The 27606-nt window shown below is 35.0% G+C and overlaps 4 protein-coding genes across 4 annotated transcripts; 2 read left to right on the top strand and 2 right to left on the bottom strand.

The window, feature by feature from the left end:
- Positions 1-996: 996 nt before the first annotated feature.
- Positions 997-6211, top strand: LOC145607834 (actin-related protein 2/3 complex subunit 2B-like). The gene is made up of 10 exons (XM_081663429.1): positions 997-1231; positions 2746-2812; positions 3198-3405; positions 3693-3859; positions 3994-4071; positions 4158-4290; positions 4640-4731; positions 4806-4862; positions 5010-5061; positions 5334-6211. Exons 1-10 carry the CDS (start codon positions 1128-1130, stop codon positions 5564-5566), a joined length of 1191 nt encoding a protein of 396 aa, XP_081519555.1. The 5' UTR covers positions 997-1127; the 3' UTR covers positions 5567-6211.
- Positions 6212-10591: 4380 nt separating this feature from the next.
- On the top strand, positions 10592-14395 carry LOC145609162 (transcription initiation factor TFIID subunit 11-like). Its single transcript, XM_081664710.1, has 5 exons — positions 10592-10729; positions 11220-11556; positions 13116-13203; positions 13372-13471; positions 13993-14395. The coding sequence occupies exons 2-5, from the start codon at positions 11228-11230 to the stop codon at positions 14118-14120; spliced, it is 645 nt and encodes a 214-aa protein (XP_081520836.1). The 5' UTR covers positions 10592-10729; positions 11220-11227; the 3' UTR covers positions 14121-14395.
- A 178-nt stretch (positions 14396-14573) lies between these two features.
- On the bottom strand, positions 14574-17415 carry LOC145609419 (putative pectinesterase/pectinesterase inhibitor 59). Its single transcript, XM_081664909.1, has 2 exons — positions 16487-17415; positions 14574-15459 (listed from the first exon to the last, which is right to left on the bottom strand). The coding sequence occupies exons 1-2, from the start codon at positions 17391-17393 to the stop codon at positions 14768-14770; spliced, it is 1599 nt and encodes a 532-aa protein (XP_081521035.1). The 5' UTR covers positions 17394-17415; the 3' UTR covers positions 14574-14767.
- Positions 17416-21693: 4278 nt separating this feature from the next.
- On the bottom strand, positions 21694-26071 carry LOC145607676 (uncharacterized). The gene is made up of 7 exons (XM_081663269.1): positions 25877-26071; positions 25672-25767; positions 24353-24440; positions 23249-23333; positions 23063-23126; positions 22790-22879; positions 21694-22349 (listed from the first exon to the last, which is right to left on the bottom strand). Exons 1-7 carry the CDS (start codon positions 25985-25987, stop codon positions 22299-22301), a joined length of 585 nt encoding a protein of 194 aa, XP_081519395.1. The 5' UTR covers positions 25988-26071; the 3' UTR covers positions 21694-22298.
- Between the last annotated feature and the right edge of the window lie 1535 nt (positions 26072-27606).

Raw genomic sequence — 27606 nt, 5'->3', positions numbered from 1 at the left:
TAATCTGAAGAGAACATATCCTTAATGGTTGAATTATTGTATTGACAGACGAATTTTAAGTAACGCCTACCTAAAAAAATCCGTCCAAACGAATGAGTGTATACCGTACCAAATGTCATTTTTCCCTCAAGGATGGGGCAAACATAAAATTGGTACAGCACCTAGTATCATTATTATTACAGAGTACACTACATTTAATCAACGATGAGACCTCAGTCTGTTAGTGTCGGCTAAGTGGTAGAGAACTGGAATCTTCTTTTACTAGATTTGTAGAAAGTGCAAAAATCTATTGTATATTCTATCAACCACTATCATTTAAGCGTGAAACCCAGTAGTTAACAATTACGAGTACTTTGATTAGAGTTGTGTACGACCCAAATCCGTGCAAGTCCACTTGTAAAGCCAGCGTATTGTGTACATGTATCAAGCCAAGAAAAATTCGTGCCATGTCAAGTAGGTGTCAAACTTTAATACATAGGGCCGGCTCATGTACAATCGTATCGTGTTAGATTAGGATGATACATGAACCAATATATTTTACTCATGTCTCCTATCAAAATTTTAAAATAATGTTAATACATGATATGAGTACATAGTACATGACTTTCGTATTATATTACGTTAGATCAATGCTATGCTAGACCCACATATAGGCCCACACACGCTAACTGTATATACAATATGATAGTCGGTCCAACCTACATACTCCTAATCCTAACCCTAGAGTGCTTTTTTTTTTTTTTTTTTTTTTTTTTTTTTTTTTTTTGATAGTTGGTCTCAAGTTACTCCTAGATATCTTATCTATATAGATTTAAGTTATATTATGGACTATTAATACATTATTTTAAAAAATCCAACTAACACTAACTTTCAATGGGTCAATGATTGAGACAAGATCGATGCAGTGACACTAGCTAGCTTAGATTAATTTGCTTCAAAGATTAACTACTATGATTATAACTTAAAAGACACTCATCAAACCAAACCACTTACTACTTCAGTTGGTTCACCACTCACAATTCAGTCACATTTTCTAACTTTTATTACCTCATTTTCATCAATTAACATAAAACCACACACATGAGGATTATTATTTAAGGGAAAGGAAGGAAGATAGTTAACTAAAGATGGGTTGTTTCGGGTTGGATGGCGGTAGAAGTAAGAAGCTTAAGAATGGTTGCTTTGAACGTTCATCCCCTGCATTACAACAAATCCTACTTCAGCTATTCCGGTAAGTCTTTTGAATGTTTTATAGTTTATATGCCACTTTCGTGTCTTTTAAAAATGGTTGTGGGTCAAGTCATGTCCGTGTACTGTATACTCTAGACTCTAGGTGAAACGACTCATGGCCCGGTGATTTTGTCGTGTGGAGCATCTTAAGTACTTGTTTTTGATACATTTAGATTGATTATTATGGGGCCGCTAGGTGCAAGCTCTCCAGTGATCTGTGTCATGCCAAGCAAGAGGCCAAGGCATGACCTACAAGGGGGACTTGTGTTGGCATGGTTCAATTGAATCATTTCTATCTTTAATGACTACAAAATAAAAGTATTAATGGTGCATAATATGTCAAAGACTTACAAATAATTATGTAGGTTAGTCAAAATATTATGTTGTGTTGCAAAGTGTAACAACTTATTGTTAAATGCTTTTATATACTACTATATGATATGTATGCTTTAAGAAAGCAACGAACCTATTAGTTAGTATAATTTGGACCACCACAAAATACTTTAATTAGTACCAAGTCCTTAAATTAAAGCACAAGCAAACAAGATTACTCACGTAAAGAAAGCCATATTCACAACATCTGTAGTAGCTAAATAGCTAATAACTAGTAAGATAGTCCAAGAGATTTTTTGTCAATAGGTAGAATCTGCATTACGCATAAAACAAGCAAACCAGATATTTTGTATTCCTCTATTTCTTGAAGACGGAAAATCTTTAAGGGATGGAAGAAGTTTCAAGCAAACTATGTGCTCGCGTACTATCCGAGTATGAGACTAGATATTGGAAGAAAGGAGAGGAAGATAATAAAAGTTGGCCCAGCAATAGCAGAATATATACCACAAAACAAGCAAGATGTATTCCAAAATACTCAAGTTTGATAATTATTATGCATGTCTTGGCACCATCAGTCCATCACTACATAAAGTGGTTTACACAATAGTAGTAACATCATAATGAATATCAAATAAAATTATGGGAAGTACAAATTTTAAAAGGGTCAAATTTTTGCCGAAAAACTTGTTTTAGACCTGAGAGTTGGGATGAAAGTTCCTGCCCAATTCAGCAACATAGTTACGGTTTTTAATTACAATGATAAGCTACAATTCTTGCTACATCAGATATTTAAGTTAGTGTATTTTGTAGATACAAAGTGCTCCAATAGTGAATGGTAGCATATTGTAGATTGGAGGAAAATAAATAAAGTGTATTTATCATATATATAGACATAATTTAAGCGGATGCTGCTTTTTTTGATAAATCAAGTAGTGTAACTTATTTGAACAAGGTTCCTTAATCTAGCTACATTAATTTTTCCACTCAATTGTAAGCTACATGCTTGCAATTTTAATTAATTTGCAAGCAAGTTCCTAATACTGAACTATCGAAAAACACAGATAATTTAGGCTCAAACTTGGCTAAAAGTTTAAAATCCCTACTCTTAGGCCATATGTTAAGTCATTATCATAATTTAATTTAATTCCAATAAATGCAGCTGATCATAATTTTACATTACAGAGATCAAAAGCCAGTGGAAATTGACCATCATTTATATGAATTTGGGTCTGTGGAATACCATGTTCAGGTAAGCTTCAAATCCCTGTGACTTGTACTTCAAACTGATACACAATTTCGTCTATGGATCAACAATTCTGAATTATAACAAGAAATCCGTTACCCCCTCTGACCTACGTCCCTTAAAGAAGTACGAAGTATAAAGGTTTTAGTCGGATGATAAAGAAAGCGAAAAGTTAAGAGTAAAAACATGTGTGGATGGATGGAGTATAAATGCGTAATAAATTTTTTTGAGCAGAAGACATGAGAGGGAAGATACAATAAGGCCTAGGACATAATCTCATAAGTCCCACTGAAACACTTCTCAGAATGCCAGATGTTTTCCTGGTTGAGTTTATATCAAGAGTAAAGTTGAACTTGATGTACGTTAACATATCTCATTCACTGTTTTACAGACCACTGCTTCAGATCCACAAAACATCTATTTGTCGATTTCAACTCCAATACTCTCCCCCAGAACACTGTTATCACAAGGGCTGTGTCCTTACACTATACAAAGGGTGAAAGATATAAGTCCTAATGTGGTGGAAATACTTCACCCGGCAAGAGATGGATACCAACTGACATTACAGCTGAATACTGCTCATATTCCACAAGGCAAAGGTTTGCAACCCCGAACTGTCTGCAGATACATTTTCTACAACAGAAAACAGAATAACATTGCATATTAGCTCAGAAAATACAAAGTGAAATTTATAATCAGCAAAGTTTAGTAGTGCTTAAAACGATTCACCTTATTCCTTTAAACTACACAGCAACAAAAGATCTCATGATGCATTTAAAATCACTTTATCCATTCATTCTCCCTTAGCACAATGAAAAGATTGCAAGAACAAGCTTGACAATTACAATTTGATCTAATTCATAGAACACTCCTATATTTCTTACAGCTGGAGTGAAGATAATTAAGGAGATTGCTGCAGTAGCATCTGTAATATTGAGCTCTCAACTGAAAGAAATGCTCCGAAATTTTAGTTCAGAGGATGCTCCAGAAGGGACGTATAAACCAATCAAGTGTATATATCACCCAAGAGAGCCCCTCTTTGTCATCAGACAGGTAATAACAGCAATTCTAGATGAAATGTTCCTATTTACTCTTACAAGAAATACATCCTTGCCCCTCTCTAGTTAACAGCATCATGATCATTGTAGGGCTTTGTGTTTGATGCGTGACATATATGTGCTTGACAGCCGCAGAAGATTACTGTTGTATTCCCAATGAGATTCAAAGAAGCTTCAGATGTGGTTATAGCAACGTCCTTCTTCCAGGTTTGTGGCTCATCCACCATAATTTACATCATATCCTTAACCTAACTTCATGTCGATCATCCAAATGATGATGATTTCTATAACAGGACCTCATGGACATTGGAAGCTCTGAGGCATTTGCTAAAGCACCTCCATGCACGTGGTCACCTATTCCTCCTCCAGAGTTGAGAGGAGAACTCATGGAAGACTTGAGCACCAATGGAGGATTTGTCTCTTTTGGTATCAACTCATTTCATACTAAGTCTATATATTAAATCTAATTCACTTTAATTGGCTTAAGTTATACTGATGTTCCAAAAACTGTCTAAATTGATGAAAAGAAGTGACAGATTAGGAATAAAATTAATAATAGGATGAAAGTTTGTTATTATAGCAAAATAAAACCACATATCAAGAATCAAGGTACTCTAGTGGAAAGTAACAGGTACATCTCCTAATTGCTAATATGTATATGGGTCTCTAGTAACAACATTATCGAGTCAGAAAGTAATACTGCCTCTCTTATCACTCTTTCTCCAACTAACAAGCTGGACTAGAAATAAGTTGATGACCAACTTTTCGTGTGCAGACATATTTTCGCGCCATGTTGATGACAAAAGACTAGATAGTACTGTGTGGAATTTGCTGAACTTCTACACCTATGTTAAATTTTATATAAAGGTACTACTTTTGTAGCTCCCACTGGTTAGAAAACAGCAATTTTACATCTTGATTTAATGAAAGGATTGCTGCAGAGCACCAAGGGATTCATACAAAGAAAGATGAGGCAGAGGTTGGAAGATTTGGTCAAGGTAGAAACCCTACAATATTGCTCTATATCCTACTTCTTCCAGCATCTCACTAATTTGTCGCCTTGTCCAATTTAAATGCAAATTGTTTATCCTTTTAAGCAGTTAAATTGAAAAGTAGATCATTTCTTTTGTCATTGTTGGTTGCAGATTTTGTATAAACCAGAGGTAGAGGAAGATGATCATGAACAACAGGTTCGAGGTATGTCTTGGATAGAGTCAAACTCTAAGACTTTCATGTTATGATGAGTTGTTAAATAATTCCTCAAGTAAAAATCAAGTTAATACTATAAAATAGTCTGCAATCTTGACACTCATTGCTCACTTAATAGAGTTCAAACAAAAAAAGAACATAGTACTAAAAAGTAAAATTACAACATTCTAGGGCAAATCCATAATTTTGTTTTATAGCAGTAAAATGTTGATACCACAAGTTCACAAAAAATAATAATTTATGCAACCATGGAAATGCAGGATGTGGCTGGAAGATAAAGCCTGTCAACTCTTCAAGATTCAGAAAACTCAGAAAACAATATGGTGATTTCAAGAGAAAGGTAAAGAGAATAAGATACCGGATTAGAATTCACGGATTCGGTGAATTGAACAGAAAGATCAAGAGAATCCATCATCAGATTAAGATCCGGGGGCCCCAATGGTTTTGTACCCCCAAATTTCACTCTGCAAACAGATATACAAAATTAGAGTAATTCTATTCAAGTATTCATCAGTGAATTATGGGTGCACAAGGACCAATTAGCAGCTTAGCAGCTTGGTAATGGGCAGCGGCTGGCAGATTACTGCAGCTGCAATCTTACAGATTACCACAGCTGCAAGCACACCAAGCAGCTTCTGGCACTTTCCATAATACTTCTTAACTGTAGCCACAGATGCTTATGTAAAGTTAGATGAATTGAGTAGCATACTTATCTAACTACAAAGAGCAGAAATATGATGCCCTGCAGAAAAATCAAAGAAGCACCATCAGTTTGTGTCCCTCCTTTACATCTTTATAGATCCAAATATTAGAAGTTAAAATCAACATTAAATTGAGATGGTTGTTTCACTCTATTCAAAAGTTGCTTGAAGATCGAATTTTAGATTCACAGACACCAATCCCATTCAACAATATAGTACTAAAGACAGAAAGTTAAACAAAAAATGCTGCAATTACTTGCAAATTCAATACAACACACATTTCTATGATGCCAAATTGTATCATCTTGAATACAATCTACTAATCATTACTCGTACCCTGCATAGATTACTCTATATTATTGGGGAAGATGATTGACGGAAAAAATAATGGGAATCTATCAGCATCACATCTCGGAAGTATGAAAATTAGTTACCTTTTCTCAGTATCAACAATTAGCTTCCAAGGTTATGAAAGTACTCCATACCAATTAAACTATGACTCTCCTTCTCCTGTTTGACATATGCCTTATGTGAGTGGCAGAGTAGAGCACTAGAATCCAAGCTTTACATGAATGTCGTCTCCTGTTCCTGGTCATGCCCACACTCTTGCTGAGAGACTTCAAGTCAATCTGAGTAACAAGCTATCACAATAAATCATACTCAGACCCATCTAAACTCATTACCACAGACCTGTCAGTCTTCCTCCTCCTGTTCCATCTCATCTTATCAGTACCATGATCCAATACTACCAGTAACAACTCACAAACAGTGCTGCATTCTTGTACACTACCTCCGTGCAGATTTAGTCATTACATTACTTATTCAGATAACACGTCTATCAACACAGCAGCTGATTTCAGGAGGAGGGAGTAATAGCTAAGCTTCAAAAAAGCATATAGTTGTCATTTACATTTCCACAGGACAGCATAGCCAGCACAAGGCATAGTTTCCAGAAACTCGGCAGACAGCATGAATTTTTAGAACAATTCTCTACGAAATTTAATAAAACAACTAACCCCAAGCATTCCAGTTACCGATAGAATTGGCATTAGTGCATTGGTGCCTCCCATTTCGTAACATCATAAATATAACTTCATTAAGAAAGAAGATACACTGTATCCTCAATTATAGATTCGTCACAGAAAGATTAGATGACAAGTGAATTTTGCATAGATAGCTACATAACAAAAAATATTTGTACCATATAAGCAGAAGGATTAATGAAAAAATTATAGCATTATTGATGTTAAATACATTACTGTTATAGTATACATTAACAAAAACAAAAATATCCTAATGATAGTATTCTCTGTCAAAACAGAAACTATAAGCTACACAAAACTTTTGAGTTATCTACCTCCAGAGAAGAAACACTCCACTGATCTCCTATCCACAGCAACTCAATTTCCCTCAATACAGATAGATATAAGAATAGAACCACTACTCCAGCTCAAATTCAGGAAGCTGCTGCATTGACATACTGTGAGACTCAATTTTCGCCAACAACGGTCCACTGCCCTCGCCGCATCTCAAATTCTCCTTACATGACAACAATCCAAACAACCCAAGACAAGCAATGATAACTACAATGGCATGCCACACAAACAACAACTTCATCAATGCAATACCCCTCAAGCTATCCTCATCAAGATCACATTTAACATCAACATTCAATTGATTAGGCAACAATGAAACCTCCTTACAACCTTTCAACCCAAATGCAGAAGTATACAAATTTAACCCAGCTTGCAACACCCAAGTCCCTTTAAAAATCATCCCACTAGACAGGAAAAAATCAGCTAAAAAGGCGGTAGGCCGAATCGACAAATACAAGCAAGAAAAGGCACAAATTAAGGTTAAATTACCAAGCAAATCATACACATTGCTGCTAACACCAGTAAAACCATTACCATTGATGAAATACTCAATCAAAAAGAAAACCCCAGATAAAAGAAACAAAAAACTCTCATTAATACACACAAGATCATGAATTTCTCTCAAACAAATGAGAATTAAAAGTACCCAGAAGAAGAAAATGACACCCCCATGTTGAAGAAAGGAAAATCTGTAAGAGGGGTGGCCTGAAAATGAGAGAAAAAGAAAGAGGTCAGATAAAGCAGCAATGGGTAGGGCAATTAGAAGGGCATAAAGGTCAAAATTTTTCCATTTAGGGTCGATGAAAAACCAGGGTTTTGAGCGGTAAAGAGAAGGATCTTTGAGGAAGAGAGAGAAAGAGGAATACAAGCGACGAAATCCAACTGGGAAGATGAACAGAAACGTCGAGAAATGGGTTGCCAGTGATCCCATGACTGTTTAATTGATTGTTTTGTGTGAGAAAGTTTGTATATTTGAGGATCAATTGAAAAAATTATTGCAGAATTGTAAGAAATAGGATCATGGACATGGTTGATCGTTGTTGCGATTGATCATTTTCAATTTTTCGAGTTTACCGAATTGGGCGTATTTTGAGTCCTTTTTGACCAAAGGGAGGCAAATGAGCCAAATGTTGTCCCGAAGGGAGTAAAAGCACAAGTATACACATACGGAGTATTTTTAGTCTTACCGAGTATTTTGATCGACACATAACTTTTTTTTTTTTTTTACATTTTGATCGGCACATAACTTTAGATAAAGAGAACACGACTCATTTTTGGTCTGAATAAGCTACTCGTACTTTGTATGCTAATTTTTTCATCCTCAAACTAAAAAGGTTTTTTTTTTTTTGCTTCGAATATTTAATATTTAAACGTCAAGGTTTCCTCATTAGACAAAAAATACGAAAAAAAATTATGAACACATATATTAGTAGTTTAACACGTAAAAAAAATAGTAGCATAATATATAACAAGTACAAAACTATTGAGTATTTCTTCCAATTATATTTTTTGTCCGCATAATCAAAACCTAATTATACGGAATAATCATTTTACCCCACTTATGAGATTAAGGACATGTTCTCTTCATCTTAATTTCAGTTCAATTCAATTTAATTCTTAATTTCCTTCTCTCATAAACAATTCATTTCAACTCAGTTCAATTCAGTAAATCTGAACATGCTTTAAGATTTTGATTGATTGATAATCAAAACCTACATTGGATATATACATTATGTGGTTTAGATCCTTACCACCCAAATGAAGAATTGGTTCAAAAAGATTCAATAAATTAAAGGAAAAATTGACATTTGCTACCAGCAAAAACACCTCGTGTCACATTTGCTACCCGTTTAATTTATTATTTTATTTTACTACTACCAAATCCCAAAATTAGAGATTTCACTACCTGTTGTCTTATGCCGTTACTTTTTCGTTAGTGGGGCTCAACCACTGTTCAGCCACCACACCACCACCCAAGCCACCTTACTACCACCGTCCAACCTCCTTTTCCCCATCAACACTGCCCCGAAACCTCACTGCCACCCCCTCCCCTCGCCGGCGACCAGCCAGCCCCTTCCTGTCGTCAGAGCTAAGCCTCTTTCCCCCGACTACCACCGCTACATCATCAGCCCCCCTCCCCTATTCAATTTCTTTGGCTGCTCTAATTCGCTTCTTCCATCCACCATCATCAAAAATCAACATCTTCAAACGCTTCACCTTCAATCATCATCAAATCACAGCCGTTGATTCGATTCAACGCATCTCAATTCTCAACCGCCCAATTTCATCAATTTCGCTCTAGAGTCTCTGAATCTTTGGTTGAATTGGGGCGTTAATTTCCAATTATGGGGCTCCAAATGCTAAAATTGCGGGCTGAATTAGAGTTTCTTGCGGGCTGATATTTGTTCGATTGGGCTGTCGGTTATGGTGGTGCGGGGCTGCAGGTGGAGTGCGCTTTTTGAGGTGGCGCTGCAGCCTGCAGGCAGCAGTGTTGGTTCTGAATGTGCTCGTTGTAGTGTCACAGTGGGGGTTGAAGTGTGGGATGAGCTTGGTGATGTTAGAGAGAGCAAGGAATTTGCATGTGGGTGCGCTGGTGGCAGTTTGCAGTGGTTTGATGTGATGTCGGTGATGGTATGAATGGTGGTGTTGCTGGAGGTGCGGCTGACAGGGGTTAGTGAGGTGTTTGCGTGAGGAGCTGGGAGTATGGGAGTGTTGGTGAGTGGTTAGGTTAATAAATTAGTGTGGTGAAGGATAAATTGGGCCCTACTTAACGGTAACATTGACAGAAACCGTTATATGGTAGTGATAAATATAGTTCGGGAATTTGGGTGGTAGTAAAGTAAAATAAAAGATTAAACGGGTAATAAATGTGACATAGGGTGTTTTCGCTGGTAGCAAATATCAAATTTTCCTAAATTATAATGAGAAACGGATGAATTAGATAAGTATTGCAATCAAATGATATTCGAGAAATATATAACTAAGTCCTATTATTTTCACCTGAATTAAATATTTTAAATAATGATTTCATATTAGTAAAATTAAGTCCAATATAGCAAATATAATTTCAACTCAGTGAAAAATAAATTTCAATCCGTAAAATAAACAACTTTAAAGATCAAATATGATAGAAAATCTATATAAATAAGTTTTAATTGGTAAAAATAATATAAATTCAACAAAATTAAGGCGAAAAGAATAAGACGTGAAGCATAGGGTGCCTCAATTTAGCAAAGGTGTCAAAGACTCAAATCTGACCCAACCAAGCCGAAAATTATTCGATTCAAATTTTGACTTGTTAGGATACAACAATTCAATTATGGAGTAATGAGTACTTCGTACTCAGCATAAATCAAGTTTAAAATTCGATTCAATCCAACCTCACCTGACTTCATCGGACTCAAATATCCGAATTAATAGTTTACATTCCTTTTAAGTACGAGTATAAAACGATTGACACCCCTTACGGTACGACTGTACGAGTATAAATTGTAGCCGATCTGTCTTACTTCTATCTCAGTTGCGGACCATTAAAGCGCCTTGTAATATTTCTATCCTCCATTGAAGCAACTTTCTGAGGTAAGTTGCTCTATTTTTTTTTGGTAATCATCGTATTTCAATTTCACATTCTAGGTTTTATCATTAATCGTAATTAATATAATTGTCAGTATATATAGTAAATTTCGGGTTCAAATTTTTGGACTATTTGTTCTAATTACTAAGTTTCTGAAAGATCATAACCAGCGATTATGTTATTAGAAAGAACATTACGAGCCTAATTTGATAATTGAATCAAATTTGCCCAAAAATTTGATAATTGAATCAATTGTGCCCTTTTCTCCCTTACATTATGTGATTGTTCAACCCTAATTTGATAATTGAAACAAATGTGCCTTTTCTCCTTAAAATTATGTGATTTTTCAAGCCTAATTTGATAATTGAATCAAATTTAGTTGCTAATGTGTTGCAGAACATTATAATGTTTGGATTGAACTATGAAATTCGATCTCTTCCCAAAAATTGAACCTTTCAAGTGTAGTAAATTAGTTGATTTCGATTGTTGAATTAGGGCTTAGAATGAAGCAGTCACAAGATCCTTTCGAAGCAGCATTTGTAGAGCAGGAATCACCACCTGAATCGCCTGCAGCGGCCAATGATACTGAAACCCAAATAGACGCTGCTGCGACTGTCAACGATGCTGATCAGCCTGAGGATGAGGTGGGATTGGAACTTGTAGCTCATCCTAATGTCGCGTCAACTTCAGCTGCTCCACTAGCTTCTACTGGGATTACTCAACCCAATAACAAGAACAAAGATGAAGACGATGAGGAGGAGGAAGACAACATGGATGTTGAGCTCGGGAAGCTCTCATCTAGTGGTGACCCTGATAAAATGGCCAAAATGCAGTATGTGATTTTTAATGCTTTGCCACCATACTATATTACCTGTTCGCTAATATTTGCATTTTTTTACCATCCTTATATATACGGAGTATACATTAGTTTTGACTGTTTGAAACAAGAGCTCGAAAAACACACTTCAACACATCGTTTTATGTGAATATTGAACATGACTGTGTCTGTATGAGCTTCTGATTTAGCATTTTTAGGAATGAACTTATCATCTTAATTGAGTGGTGCCTCATCTGTATCAATATTGGTATTAATTTCATGTGAAGAACAAAAGATTTGGTTCTTATGAACGGGTTTTGTCTTAGCTGAGTTGTTGATATGCTGATTGGATCCTATCTTATACAGACATTGTTCAATTTGGGCTTATGATTTGTAGGGTGTGAGTTACAAGTATTAATATTACCTTCTTATTGAAAGAGGAAGTAAAGTGTGCATTGTGTAATGAGAACTGAGAAGCCTTTTTTTAGCTCATATCATCTGTTTTCTTATGCATTACACTCCATAGTATATTTTTTTCAGATAAATAATAAACTCATTTAAGTGTTACATGCTCTTGTAATCTTTACCTACTAAGGCTCACCCTTGACCTCTTCTATTGCTCTATAGAAGTGTGAGAATACGATCACCAATCCAGTGGTTGAATTTGCAGCTTAATGCCCTTGAATCCATTTGTAGTTATAGAGTATAAATACTTGTAAATAGTTGCCCAAACAATTTATAGGGAGAAGTAAATTCCTCCATGCCAGAAACCAAAACCCAAAAACCCACTTCTTCCTCCGCGCCACCACCGCCTATGGTAGTTCAAAATGCTGCTGCGAATGAAAAATTTTCCCTAAAGGGTTGATATGGCCCTAATTTACACTCTTTTCTAGTAGGGTGTCTTTTTGATTCGCCGCGAAGCGGCCATTGTTGAGGAAGAAGAGGAGGACGACGGGAAGAAGATGAGGATGTGGAAGGCCTTTGTGGGTTTGATCTGCGGAAAGAGGAGAGATGGTGGTGCGTGATGGGTTTGAGATGGTAGTCGATGTGATGGTGGTGGCTGTGAAGGGGTTCCGATGGTAGTCGATGTGATGGTGGTGGACCAGATGGTGGCTATGGTGGTGCTCGCTGCCGGTGGAAGATTGGAGAAGATGGGTTAAAAAACAAAAAAAAAAAAATGAGACTTAAATTAAATGCAGCCTCTTGAATCTCCGTCAATTTGTCTGGCAAGTGGGGCCCACAAATGCAGCTGATTAACAGGCTGATCAACCGGGTCGGCCTCGTAGTATTTCATGATATCTTTGAAAATTCATTTTTTTTTTCCCTCTCTCCTCCCTGTGTATATTGCTGTATCTTTACTTTTTAGAAGATATATTACTTCATCATAAACCTCAAAACATATGATTTGGTTTCATTTCTGTTCATTGCTACTTTTGTCTCTCTATGACTAAAATCCTTTGCACTGCACATAAACAAAGACAAGTTGATATTTGAAAAACTTGATGCACCTTGGATGTAATTAACATGTTTACTTTCTCATGAATGACCGGCTATACTGTTAAAATTACTTTCAGAACCATCTTATCTCGATTTACAGAGGAGCAAATGAGCAGATATGAATCTTTTCGGAGGTCTGGTTTCCAGAGATCCAACATGAAAAGGGTATTCTTCTTTCACATGTTTTTGCTATCTTATGTTCGTCTTGGGAAATTTGTTGCTTAATACTAAAAGATAAAGATGTGGGAACACTGAGAAGCTCACTCTGTTGAATAACGTTGTCAACTTAAATTATGTTTCTTTTTTTTCTCTCTTTTCGTTTTTTCAATGCAGTTGCTAGTAAGTATTACAGGCAGTCAGAAGATTTCTATACCTATGTCCATTGTTGCATCAGGAATTGCAAAAATGTTTGTCGGGGAGCTCGTTGAGACAGGTATGCATTCTGATTTGCTAGGCAAAAATAGTGTGATTTGGAAATGGGTGTGTCCTTGAGAATTTTATCACTATTCTTTTAGTTTATGGAGCACTTTTGGTATTGTCAAATCTTAATCTCAACTTTTAAGTGTCTATACTTTATAGTAATAGAAACTACTAGAAAGGCTACCTTTTTAGGCTTAAACATGCTGCATTCCTGCATATATGAGGCCATGAAGGTGTGGCTGATGCACAATTAACCATTCCATTAGTTTGCTTAAGGTTGGGTGTTAATTTTGAAGGTACTGATAATTCCCAACTAGTTTAACGACTTCTATCTCAAAATTTCATGCGTGCTCTTATCCTTGGTGCATCCTGAATTTTGTTGAGCAATATATATTTAAATGATATGACAAGCAACATAAAATTTTTATACAATGTGCAATATACTTCGTATCATAATTGATGACCTTGTTACTTTTAACTCTTGTGGGTTATACATTGTTGCTGCCTATTGATTGGTCCCGCTTCTGTGTGCAGCTAAAATAGTGATGTCTGAAAGAAAGGATTCTGGCCCCATTAGGCCATGCCACATACGAGAATCATATAGAAGGCTGAAGATGGAAGGTAAAGTACCTAAAAGATCAGTTCCAAGGCTCTTCCGTTAAGGAGTTTATTACCCTAGGGCAACTCTGCTAATCCTCTTGTTAATATTCCTTCATCGATTCGTCATTAGGATCTCTTCTGTAGTCGAAATTTTGCTAGCGCTTCTGATTTATGACAAGGTTGAAGAACCTAAAGTTCCGTTTTCTGAAACCAATTCCTTGAAATGTTGTGATGAAGTTTTTGTAACTATCTACGCTGTATATTGTATCAGTAGTACAGGCTGCAGTCTGCACAGTGCATTTCAGTTGATTGGTGCACCCCAGTTGTGTGGCAATTTACAAATAGAAAGATATTTATATTACAGTCTATTTTCGGCCAGGTTTTGTACAAGAAGTTTAATCTAAACCAAGATCCAAACTCTGATATGCTTACTATTAAAAATCCAAAATACTGAAGAAATGAGAAGCAAAGGAAAATGTATCCCTAAAATTATTTCCTCCAATCTCTATTTTTACATGAATTAAATATGTATAAATCAATAAGTTTCAGAAAACAATTTAAATATTACTACCTGATCAATCTTCAAATAATTACTCAAACAGGAATGGGAGTAAAAATTATCCCTGGGTAGTAGTTTCTGCACTAATATGAATATGATCAATGAGAAATTAATCGCCAAGCAAAATAATTTAGTACTCTATTGTATGGTTTAAACACCAGGACTGAAGGGCACACCGGTTGCAGGCAGCCATTTTTGCCCTGCAATGAAGCGTTCAACGCTAAACTGTGAGACTGCATTAGGCCTAGTGATGATATGGTAGCCTGGCCAGTTGACGCGATTGCGAAGCCTTGCACCAGGCCCGAAATTTCCAAACTCTGCATAGTATAAGGTGCTCAAATACCCTGCACTCTTCCAGGGCATCCACCCTGCTCTGTGAACCAACGGACCCATGTATGATCTCATGATGATTGTACGAGAATATTGTTGCCATGGTCGACCCAAGTACGTGGAAACGGTTCGGATCTTTCCTGCAAGGTCTTCATCTGCCATGATCCGACATCCATGCATCACGATCCCCGTGTTTTGATTTGGGTCAACCCGACCCTGGGCCGTGATGACATTTGCTTGGCCTAAAACTGGCACCCTTGCATAGATCATACAACTTTGGAATACAACAGCCGCGTTCCCAAAAATAATGTCAATTGTACCAAATATGTAACACATTTTGTAGAATTGTCTTTGTGAATGTACAAATAGGGTGTCTTGGTATCCAAGGAATGCACATTTGTAAAAAACTGAAAGATCCGAGCTTGAGCGCAATGCCACAGCTTGGCCCATTTGCGCCCCTGCCGCGTTTTGAATGGTTAGATCACGAGCAATGAATCGAAGTCCATCGATACCTTCAAAATAAAAAAAAAAATCGTTAGATTTTACTACAAAGCACGTATTTAGATTTTTTTTTTTCATTAATCGATCATAAGGTGTACTCTATTAATCACAAGTTCGCAACATATTCGCACATTGAATTTTTTTACGTGTGAAGTATTAATTTGTTACATATTATGGGACAAGAAAAAACAGTGATATATAATAACATGAACAAGTTAATGTTAGCATGAATTGTTGCTTGGCACAAGGGCCACCGTACCAAATGGCAAAGGAAGTACTGACTTTAGAAATAATCAAATGTAAATGATGAACAAGTACTTTAATTAAGTACTTATAAAAAAGTCAGACATAGCAGGATGTTGCTTCAAGTCACTAAAAGTGTGGTCAATGATTGATGCTCCATTAAATACACAAACTTATAAAATAATTGTATGTATAAATTAAGATCTAGATCTTCTATTTTGACTTCTTTTCATAGGAATATATTGTAATTCTCAAGTATTTGGTCATGAATTGCCCTTTTATTATTTTTGGATTAGATAGTAATCTAGCCATTCCTTTAAAGATTAATTAATGGATCACAATCACTACACATTGAGTAACACTACTAAAGTATAAGTTTAATTAAACACTTGGCTAGTCTAGTTGTGTGTTTTTTCGATCATGTATCATAATTAAACGAGTCCAGGCTAGACCACCAACTTATTATCAAAGGTAATTTTTAAGTTTGTCAAAACACAGACCGTTTAAACTTTGGAGTGATGAGGAGAAAAGAATAAAGGAAACCGGTCTTTCTCTAAAGACCTGAATTCGAACTTAGTTTAACCCGACCCTTACGACCCTACTATTGGATCGAGATAAGCTCTATGGAGAATGCCTACAATCATTCTATTAACATATTCAATTCATTCATATTGCATGCATGTTCATGTAACATAGATTGCTAATTGCCTAAGTATATACTACCAAAACTCTTACACAATTTAGCTAATGCAAAGCATATAATAATATAGGAGATGAGTTTATGATGTAACATACCTGCGGTTGCAGAACTATAGGTGGTATAACCAGATCGAGCACTTCTACTACTAGTAATAATGGTATTCCTCATACCATCACCAACCAACATAATATCATCGTTATATGGTCCAACATATATATTCTCCCTATAAACACCTCTTTTAACATGTATCACTTTTCTTCCCGTTATACGGCTCCTAGCCGCGGCATCAATGGCTGATTGAACCGTCCTATAAGGGCTCGAACCATCCTTAGACACGACGAACATAGCTTTTTTGACAGCCAATTTCCTAGACACTTGCACTAACCTCCTTTCTTCATGCCTCATCCAAGTAGGGTACTCGGTTGTGTTACCACTACTAGTAGCATTGACAAATTCTTCTATTAGGCCTTCACTTATGGCTAACCCATTGGATATTAGGTCAGACACGTTGTACGAGACGTGGGGCCAGATGAACGATGTGACGTTCATGTCTTGGGACCCACTCATACAAGTGTCAAGGTTGGTGAGGGAGGAGCTAAGCCAGGTCTGAGCATCAAAGTCAGTGAAACTCGAGTTACTAGTCAAACCATAGAGGGTGTAATTAAGTTGAATTATGGTGTGGCTATAAAGCCTAATGCAATCAGACCACGCTGCTCGCTCACTATGGTTTGCACACTTTTCCCCCCACGTCCACAAGTGGCCTTGGGCGGCCATGGAACGGTCCAAGGCCGCCTCCACCATCATTCTCCTAAAATCGGACTTCTTCTTTGGCTCGAACGCACCTGGTGTTCGAGCCATGAAGTACTTACATGTCTTGGGGTGTGGAACGGTGTCACACCATTTGTTTATATCATCAAGGGGAGCTTCCTCGGGCTCGGAGAATGTACAAGCTATAGAGGCAAATATGATTAAGGAGAGGAATAGGAAATTTAGAGATACCATTTTCTTGTATTGGAGGGCATATAGTTTTTTTAGTGTGTTTTTTGTAGGGAGAAATAAGAGGGACTCAGATCTCTAGGAGAAGTTTGGTTATATAACTAATATATGCAAGAAATTATGAATAGTTGAAAAAAATACAAGTATTGATTATGCTTTGCTTTAAACAATGGATCTCTTTTATAATTTGGCTAGCAAAGTGGTTTTTATGGAAAAAATAAAATGTCAGAAACAACTCATGTCTTAGCAATATTATATGTGATGAATGATGTATTTCTTTACGTAAGTTTTTGCTCATGCACAAAGAGTTCTGCACAAGTCAATAATTATAATAATCATTTGCAATTAGTACTATTCATACCTCCCTCCCTTTTGTAATCCTAGTCATAACCTTAATTAGTGGTAGATTACTGTATAATTAAGTTAAAAAAGGCAGCATTAATTTCTAGCATTAATGTTTCTCCTTCTTTTTTCATGTTCATTGGAAGTTTTTACAAGAAAAAATGGAATTGTTGCGTGATTTAGATTTGAGGAGGAGGATAATAATCATCTATACTTAGTATTTAAAAACACAAACCACAAATTTTTCATCTGACACATGGCATCACAATTCACAAGTCACTCATCACCCCATATGCCACATGTCACCTCCCTTAATTTGTATGTTTAAGTCTTTATGCATTCTACAACTTGTAAATTCACGTAAGAAAATGAAGTGTTTCATTTCCACCATAATAAAATAATGTTCAATTAATTAGTACACATTACATAAACATACGAATTATTATAAAAATGGTCTTTTCATCTTCTAGACTTTAAATATAATTTAAACTAATACGTCATTTCATATCCCACATTTTTCATGTATATATATATATATATATATATATATATATATATATATATATATATATATATATATATATATATATATATATATATATATATATATATATATATATCTAACTATTCCTTCATGTTCTTTCACAATTCTATCCTCACTCTTTTTTTCTTTTAAGTTTTAGAAAAGAAACAATTACTTTGTATAAAAGCAAACCTATATATGAATATAATTAACCCAGGTAATAACCCGTGCAATGAACGGGCCAAAAAGCTAGTTAATCTAAGGGTATGTTCTGTTTAGCTTAATTTAGGTTCTAATTTTCTTCTCTCATAAATAGTCCAGTTCAGTTCAGTTGAACCCCAACCAATTCAGTTAAGTTGTTTTCAGTAAATCGGAACATGCCCTAAATCAAACTACATGACGGATGTTATGCATACAAAAATCTCAAATCTCAAATCAAAAAGATCATAAAAAGGGAACACCGGAACACATACAACACTCTAATTAAAGATGTTTATCAAGTATATGGAATTAAAAAAACACATTATTCTTATATAATCGGTGAATATCGGAGATAGCATAGTGATCCTATTCCTATACCACCTAATAAGGGATAACTCATATGCTCTTCTTACAAAAAATGAGATTTATAAGTGTTCATATATATGGAGAAATCGAAATTCGAGTTTGGACTTTGGACTAATGTATAAGTATATGTAAAAAATCTTTGATATTTGCATTTAATACAATTCAAAGTAGGGCTTGTACTAGTTTAATTAGTAGGTGATATTGTATAAATACTCCTCCCGTTTCTTAATACAAATGCTCTTTCTAGCATTTATTACTCACATAATAAAAAGAAAGAAGCTTTTAATTTAGGGGCGGAGGAAGTAGTGTTGCTACTCCGTAATTGAAAGGAGTCTTTAACCTTCGTGTATTTAACTATTTACTTTGGAAAAATGGAGAAATGATTAGAGGAATGCCACATAAAAGAGGTAAATAGTTTTGTTTGCTTTTGAACATCTGTAACGCACCAATAATTGGAAACAAGGACAACAAATGCTTAAATGGGGTTGTAATTCTAGATCTGCACATGCACATTGCTTGGACATGTTTAAGTGCAACTCGAAGTCTTATACTTGAAGAGTAGTTCAACCACATAAAATTCAAAGCATTAATATATACTTTAGGAATTTAACATACATTTTCTTCTAATGATGAATGTTTTTCATGTCATAAACTTCAAGTTCAAGCAAATGACTAAAATTTTCAAACAAACTGTTGGATTAGGAGACATTGTTGGCACTAGTATGGTTGTATAACCTCGAAAGAAGTTGGGATTGGCCATTTTAAGCAATCTAATCATTCCCTCCTCGCCACCATACTACTAGTCGTTTAATGTTATGTACAATTTATTGATGCGTTAATTTGATAATCAAAATTACATATGTAAATCAAGCGAGTGAAAGTAAAAGTTAATTCTAGCAATTGAACTTTCCACATAAAGAAGTAAAAGTTCTTGTATTCAACCTAACAAATTAAACAAGCTACTATACGATACAACTGAGTATAAGCATGTTATATGTACGCCTAAGACAAAGTTTCAAATATATTGTGTACCATTTATAGCCTAAAAAAGTTTTCCTACATTTAGGCTCAAGGACATAAACTTTGTCTTAAACGATGTACCTATCTTCACATATACAGAATAGAAATAATATACTCCTTAATGATCAATTTCTTAGTACGGAGTATATTATTAAGTTGTTTATTCTCGGCCTTTCTTTCAAGATAATTAGTTAAATGATCAGATAATATAGAAGTCACATCATAAATGCATTATACAACCTAATGACACCAATGATAAGATGCAAAAATAAAGTACGTACGAATTGTAAGGAATTAGTGCTAGATATATCGACATAATGACATTGCAACACACATATAAGTCTCAAACTAGAGCCTTAAAACGAGGCTCTTCCATGTGATGTTACTTGATTTTGCACGAAAATCAATACACCTGCTTAATTAGCTTAATCTTCAACAACAATATAATTAGGAGTAAATTTTAATAAACCAATTGACTACGAAATGTATGTCTTAGATATACAGATATATTGTGTGAATAGGAATTGCTTTTCCCACCCTTTTTTTCAAATGTAATTCAATACTATATGGTTAATTGCTTATATTACAAAGGGGCCAGGCTTGCTAATAAAAGTTGTAGGAGTGCAAGACCAATTTTTTACATTGAGGGCATATTCTGATTTACTGAACTGAACTGAACTGAATATTTTATGAGAGGAGGATATTAAGATTTGAACTGACCTTAACTTAAGCTGTGAAGAGAACAGGCTCTTAGTTCATTAATTGATAATTTTCTTCTAATTCATTTTTATAAACATTAGTATCCAAACGTCCTTAAATTCTAAAAGATTACAATATGAACTAATATACTTCTACCATTTAATTTTCTTTTGAGATAAAGACTCAAAATTATGGAATAATTATCTAATATTTGAGTATAGAATTTTCGATAAAGTAATGTCGATACGTTATTGAGAAGAATTTCTAGGTTGTTTATCGCGGATAGCCATAGCAAAAGGCTTTAATGTCAACATGCTATCTAGAGTACTAAGTAAATGTGAATCAAGAATTAGCGCTTGAATTTGGTTTCTAATACAATAAGTCAGCCTTTGATCCACAAATCATGTTCAAGATTTGGATAATATTACTCATTGTATAATCTATCAATCTCACCACCAAGTCACCAACTATATAAAATGCAATTGATATTCATAATTCAACCTATGAGCCATTGCTATTACCCAAAAAGATTCTTGCTCTTCATTAATCATGTCTAATTCACTACATATAGTTTTTTAAAATAATTAAAAAGGTTCAAATAATTTATTAAATTGGGGTGTTTCAGCTAAAATTTAGCAAAATTAACATAGCACATTTTAAGAGTAACAACGCAATTAATGTTTAAGAAGGAATCCAAGACAGACAGCTTGAATCACGTGCCATGTCCATGCTCATTCATTTCACCAAGCGGGTTTCACTCATCCTCCACCTCTATTCTATGTCTATTGTCAAATACAAGCACTAATATTTCTTTTTATTGAATTGTTTTTATGAATTCTAAGCAAAGTTACTGAAATAATATAGATAAATCATATTCATTCATACATATCAAAAGCTGAAAACCACCCCTAGTTATCAAGTACTCCACTTCATATGTCACATACCGTTTTAATTTCTATAATATACGTCCCTCGTTTCAGGATCAATTCACGTTCTCTTAAATCTCAATAGCTCAATACATGATTTTATACATACATGTCATAAATTACAAGCATATATGAAAATTCAATTATTAACCTTTTGCTTCGGATAAAATGTGATAACTTTTTCCGGGCAATTTTGGGTTTGGATGTGAGTATGTGACCATTGATTCTGAGAGTGTTTGCAAGATAGAGAGGCAAAGGTCAACAATTTTGTATTCTGGCCGCCACCAAGGGTCCCGACTGGTGGTTGATGAGAGAATGGAGGGGTGTGACAAGTGATAAAGGGGGGTAAGGGCAAAACTGGAAAATGATAACACCATTTAAGTCACAAAATTAATAATTAATCAAAAGCACAAGACTTTTAAGAAATTCGGAGTACTATACACACCATATCTATATTGTATTGGTAGATGAAATTAAAAAAAGGTAACAGTCATGATTGGTGGCTGGGGCAAAATTGGATCAAGAATCATGGCCTTGGACAAATGGGCTTCCCTGAAAAAATACCTAGTATTATACAAAGTTGTCTTTCATTTCTCTTGCATTGCACTAGAAGTAACAAGGAGTATATTCATCATGTTTCTAAGAAGGCTAGTAAGTAACCAAGCTGGACATTGCACCAGGAGGAACCAAGTTCAGCAGCTTCGTTGCGACTTGATTGTTAGAATGACTTCGATGATCAGGACTGGTTATTTCTGTATTAATCAACTTCAACAATCGAGATTTATGTTCATAGGCCTAGTTCTTGCTGTGATGATCAGTTCCAGTAGTTGGGAATTATACCCACCATGAAATGGGGCCTAAACCACCATCAGAGTTAAGTAATCCCTATGACAAAGGAATGCTCGTATTATACAGCCATTTGTTCAACCAGAAAAAAAGGGAAGATATACTAGTATAACAGACAGTATAAAGCAAGTTATTAAAAAATAAAAGACCTTAGTTTATTTAAGTGATTTATAATAAACAGAGCTGAAATCTTCTGATTAATAATGAATACTTCTGTTGTTCGGTTAGAAATTAGAACAACTGGTTTGTTCATTAAGGATCAATTGAGTTTTATGGTTAACACCACTGACTTTTATTGATTTTTGCTGATAGTGGTCTTGTTATGTGCACTTTCTATTGTATAGCTATACCAATGCTATATGCACGCACTATAAGTGTCAATGATAATAATCTCTTTTTCCCCCTTCTCTTTTCTTCTCTTATTATTGGCAACATCTTCACAATAAGTGAACAATTATAAGACGGATGAGAAAACTCACAGTGACAACCATTGGAGCAAAAGGCTTTGAGCCTTCTTCTTGTTCTAAAGGGATTGGAGGGTAGTCAACACTAGTAACTTGAAATCGTATCTGCAGATGAGGAAACATAGTAATCTATGAAAATGATAATGGTAGCGACAATATTAAAAAAAAAAAAAATAATAATAATAATAATAATAATAAAAAAAATAATAATAAAAATAACAATAATAATAACAATAATAATAATAATAATAGTATCAACAATAAATAAAAATCAATGAGGGTCCTTACCGCACTTCCGTCATCATAGGATAATTCAAGCTCATTGTAAGTCCACACCCATTTCACTTGTTTGCTGCAGTTCCCCAGGAAAAAATAAATAAATTACAACTAAAGGAAAATGTATATAATTGACTTAAGTTTAGTATCTTTAAACTAGAGGTGCAAAAAGAGACAAATAAAGATAATTGATCTTACGGATCATCATCATGGGGCTCGATATGTGACGGGTCTGGCAGAGCAAAGGCAGGAATGTATATGTCGTCAAAAAACCCAAGAGACACTGTTTATCATCAAATTAATCCACAATACATTAAACCCAAGAAAAAAAAATGAGCGATTATGACGCTGAAAGCTATAAAATCCAATTATAAGCTTAAAAACGTATGAGAGCAGCAGTAAAAATATTAAGATCAACAAAAAGTAACAAGAAACAAGTTAATAACCAATTCGTCCAATTGTAAGCAAGCTTTGATTGCAAAATTATGGCCAAAGCGGAATCATGGTACATCATAATTGCATATGAAAGGTCAGGTCAAATGGAAGAGAGCAGATGAGGGTCAAGTGCCAGATAATGAAGAATATCTAGTTGACAAAATTATTTTGTCACCAATTCCATGATATTTTCTGGGTGACATGATTTTAAGAGGCTAGTAGTCCCAGTGCTATTAGCTCAAAACCAGACAAACACCCCCAACTCCAAATTGTGGTCAATAAGACGAAGATTAGAACATGAAAAGAAAGAAACAGAAAAGTGGATTAATATGAAAGCTCATGCATCCCCTCCACAAGGCATTATTAGATAAGTCAAGAACCATTTTGAAGAACAAACAGGTCCCAGAGCTGCTTCTCATGGTCCTATATTAAAAAGATATAACTACATTTTTTATCTATTATCAGTTCAAACCCTTTATTCAAACATATACATTGTGAATATAGGGTTTTTTGTCCTCCAAGCAACAAGAAACTAAAAATGATCAAACACTAACAAATGGTGCGGCTCCCCCACCCCTCATCCAGGGCTGATATTTTCCTATAACCCAACCAATACAAGTAGCAAGCCTAAGAGCAATTAATATCGGTGCGGCAAGATTCTAAGAAGCATCTTCATCAATAATATCAAGTGGGATGCAAGTAAGACTGTCCCCTTAATCTTCATTCAAATTAGGAGATGCAACATACAAGTACAAAGAAAGAAGGATATGCTAAGGCAAGATTGTATAAATATCAAATGAAGAAAGTAAACGCCATACTCACAACTAAATATTAGTAATGAAGATATATATAGAAAAGAAGACATACATTGTAATCCCTTTTTGTTAGAATTCTTTAGTTTTGCAGCAATAATTTCTCCAACATATGGCCGGAACATGACCATACGAAAAACCACCTGCAGAGCAGAATATGCATGATCCAAGGAAGAAACAAAGATATCAGTGCTATTACGTTCACTCCGGAGTTATCCTATACAAGACCATGATTTTTTCATCATATATCCTTTCAATTTGCAAGTTCAACCTATTCACCCTGCTGTTCATAAGAGGGAACTTAACGACCTTCTAGTGCATTTAAAAATCAAAATTGCAAGAAAGAGATAGATCATTCCTAGAGAAGCTGACAAAGAATAAACAGGCATATGTTTTAAATGCTATTGCACTTCAATTATTTTACACAAGGATGAGGAAGACCTTTGGCATCTCCAATTATTCGACAATCGCTCTCTGTTTATTTTTCTACTCAAAGCTCCCAGTATTTGTTTTAAATGCTATTGCACTTCACACCATCCACCCAATAAAAATATATACGCTATATGATTATACTAAGGTATGATTTTTGATCTTGCATCCTTAATAATTGCTACTATTATAAAAGCTCATTACCTCTTTTATAATTCAATAAACAAATAAATCAATCTAAGTACCCAAAATCCTATAGAAAAAAATACAAGCTCCATACAAATTATGCAAAACCAAAATTCATCAAATAGCCTCCACTTGTCTATTGGGACTAATTCCAAATGACACACCCTCAATCAATTTCATATAATTAAACTTCACAGTCCACACCACATCTCCTAAAAGCTCTAAGCCACATCACCATCTCTCATGCATTGCAATAAAAACTTGTGCACAATTTACAAATCAGGTGAACCTACAATTCTCTAAAAACTTTTGAACTATCCTCAAACCTTTCAGTACAACCATCTATAGTCACTATAAGTCTATAACATTGAATCACCGCGGTACTTTGCATCACCCAACAAGCACACTCCTAGTCACTATACTCATTTGACATATAGGGCCTCAGTTTATTTATCCCAAAATATTACAATAAGCAATTTCTGCTATGACAACACGAACAAAAAAAATCATAACTTTGGAAAATAACACATAATTGACATAATGTAGAAAAAAGCCAATGCCTTCCATTTCAAAATTAAACAAGAAATAACAATATTATTGAAAAAGGTACATTTCTGAGAAATTTATGGTAAAATAATTATCCAAAGCTTCAACTTAATTGGAGTTCAAGTCATTAATTCCAATACCCAGAACTTTTTTTGCAAATTACTCAACCAAAAAAGGAAAACTACAGAAAATTAAAGGAGAAAAATCAGATACCGTATAAGTGGGAGCACCATCAGCAGGTAATACAAAGCCGCCATCAATTGATTTGATATCGTAAATTGATACACACAAACCTGTTTTCGCAATCACCTAAACCACCAATTTAAAATTTAGAATAAATTAAAAAAAAAAGGGGGGGAATTTAATTAATCAGAGTAAATAAAACCCAGAAAACAAAAGGAAAAAAAGATGATAAAACCTTGTCCAAGAAGATAATTTCAAGTTCACCCTTGATAGCTTCTTCTAATGGACGATCAAGTAATTTTGGGGGTAATCTTAATCTGTGCTCAATTTCACTTAACATGAACATTTTTGAGAGATTGAGTACAGAATTGGGCGCCGGAGTATGGGATTGGGATTGGGAGTGGTGGAAGAGGGTTTTAGGAGGGGTTAATTGAACGAACTCAAACACTATGATAGGATGTATTTGGAAATGGAAGGGTATTTCTGAAGATGGGCATGGGCTTGGGCATGGGCCGGGCTAGAGATAGACATGGTCGGGTTGGCATTAGAGGTGGTTAGCACACCCGACCCGATTCGAAACCGATCCAAAAAATATCCGATTTAGATTAGGACTTGCGTGGACATGATAATTTAGTATGACTTAACTTTAAAAATTTATCCGACGCGAATCGACAATATCAAACCCGATCCGATCATCCAAATTGACACCCCTAATTGGCATGAAGGCTATCTAAACATGACTTGGAAAAGACCCAGCTTGGTATGAAGCTGTCAAAGTCTGATATGGCACGAGAGGCACGCCGGTGAACCATGGGTCATGCATTGATAATATTTTCAAAATTTGACACAAACTCGATTAGAGCACGACGAGTCGATTGCTATGTTGTCCGCTCGCTTAATTTTTTACCAAATCAACAAAAACATAAAAACTAATCCGTAATTAAATCTGCTAAGGGGGTTCGCTAATACAACAAGATGCGCATGGGCTCTGTTTATGAAAGATAAGTATAAGTTCAGAATATCTTAGTATGTTTTGGGCACTGCCCACTTGTGCATGAGACATGTTGGCACGATATGTGAGCCTACATAGCATGACTGGCAGAGTTAGCCGGAATGGCTAACTAAACACACTACAAAGTAATGCTAACCTAGCAAACAACATAAAGAATTATGAATAAGTCAACGATAAATTAAGAAGACTATGAGTAGCACACAAGTTTGATCTAAGATTGCCTTCAAAAATGGTAGTAGGGAGAAAAGCAGGGCAGCAAATCGTACGGAACTCCAATCCAATTGATCCGGCTAGTAGGTAAAGAGGCCTTAATGTTAAAAGGGTACTTTATTTTGTATGTAGGCACGTAAAGGTGGTTGATTTAAGGTACCATTTTTAAGCATTTAATCTCTTGAATTTCTCAAACTCAATATTTCCACCCACGACCAGTGGAAAGCAAATTGATGAATAGTATGGTGCATGAATGTTTGCTAACTTTTCTTCTACAATCATTTAAACACAAGCTAAACCAATACTATTTTAATAGGATTCGAATTTTAATTAGTAAAATTAACATTTACAGAGTATAAAATTACTTAGATTAAATGAAAAAATATATACTACATCCGCTATTGAAATTTTGACTCACTTACTAATCATGTAGTCAAAATAAAATAACCTTGACCACATAATATGATTTATAAAATAGAAATAAATTAGATGTGAGATCTTATTAGATTTCCCCTCTTGTAAATTTTCCAAATATCAACGTTTAATAATTTTCATTTATACATAACCAAGCAACAATAAAGTTCAATATTAAAAACTGCGCAAATGCAAAGTGACTACGTCGAACTTTCAGAAACTGAGGGAGTATGTGATTTTAATCAACCAGTCTTAATCTATAATATGACGATTATAAATCATTTACAAAATGATCAAAGTCAAACCGAAGTTATATAGTATAGAACATT

Source organism: Chenopodium album, chromosome 23, assembly GCF_948465745.1.
Source record: "Chenopodium album chromosome 23, dcCheAlbu1.1, whole genome shotgun sequence".
Taxonomy (NCBI): Eukaryota; Viridiplantae; Streptophyta; class Magnoliopsida; order Caryophyllales; family Amaranthaceae; genus Chenopodium; species Chenopodium album.
The sequence above is the reverse complement of the archived record's forward strand: the minus strand, read 5'-3'. Positions and strand labels throughout refer to the sequence as shown.

Coding starts and splice junctions, on each gene's coding strand:
- LOC145607834 (XM_081663429.1), top strand. CDS start 1,128: ATGGGTTGTTTCGGGTTGGATGGCGGTAGAAGTAAGAAGCTTAAGAAT. Junction 3,406..3,692: donor TCATATTCCACAAGGCAAAG/GTTTGCAACCCC, acceptor TATTTCTTACAG/CTGGAGTGAAGATAATTAAG. Junction 4,732..4,805: donor ATGTTAAATTTTATATAAAG/GTACTACTTTTG, acceptor GGATTGCTGCAG/AGCACCAAGGGATTCATACA.
- LOC145609162 (XM_081664710.1), top strand. CDS start 11,228: ATGAAGCAGTCACAAGATCCTTTCGAAGCAGCATTTGTAGAGCAGGAA. Junction 13,204..13,371: donor AGAGATCCAACATGAAAAGG/GTATTCTTCTTT, acceptor TTTTCAATGCAG/TTGCTAGTAAGTATTACAGG. Junction 13,472..13,992: donor CGGGGAGCTCGTTGAGACAG/GTATGCATTCTG, acceptor TTCTGTGTGCAG/CTAAAATAGTGATGTCTGAA.
- LOC145609419 (XM_081664909.1), bottom strand. CDS start 17,393: ATGGTATCTCTAAATTTCCTATTCCTCTCCTTAATCATATTTGCCTCT. Junction 15,460..16,486: donor CTATAGTTCTGCAACCGCAG/GTATGTTACATC, acceptor TTTATTTTGAAG/GTATCGATGGACTTCGATTC.
- LOC145607676 (XM_081663269.1), bottom strand. CDS start 25,987: ATGTTCATGTTAAGTGAAATTGAGCACAGATTAAGATTACCCCCAAAA. Junction 25,768..25,876: donor AAATTATCTTCTTGGACAAG/GTTTTATCATCT, acceptor TTGGTGGTTTAG/GTGATTGCGAAAACAGGTTT. Junction 22,350..22,789: donor TTGCTCCAATGGTTGTCACT/GTGAGTTTTCTC, acceptor CCTTTGTCATAG/GGATTACTTAACTCTGATGG.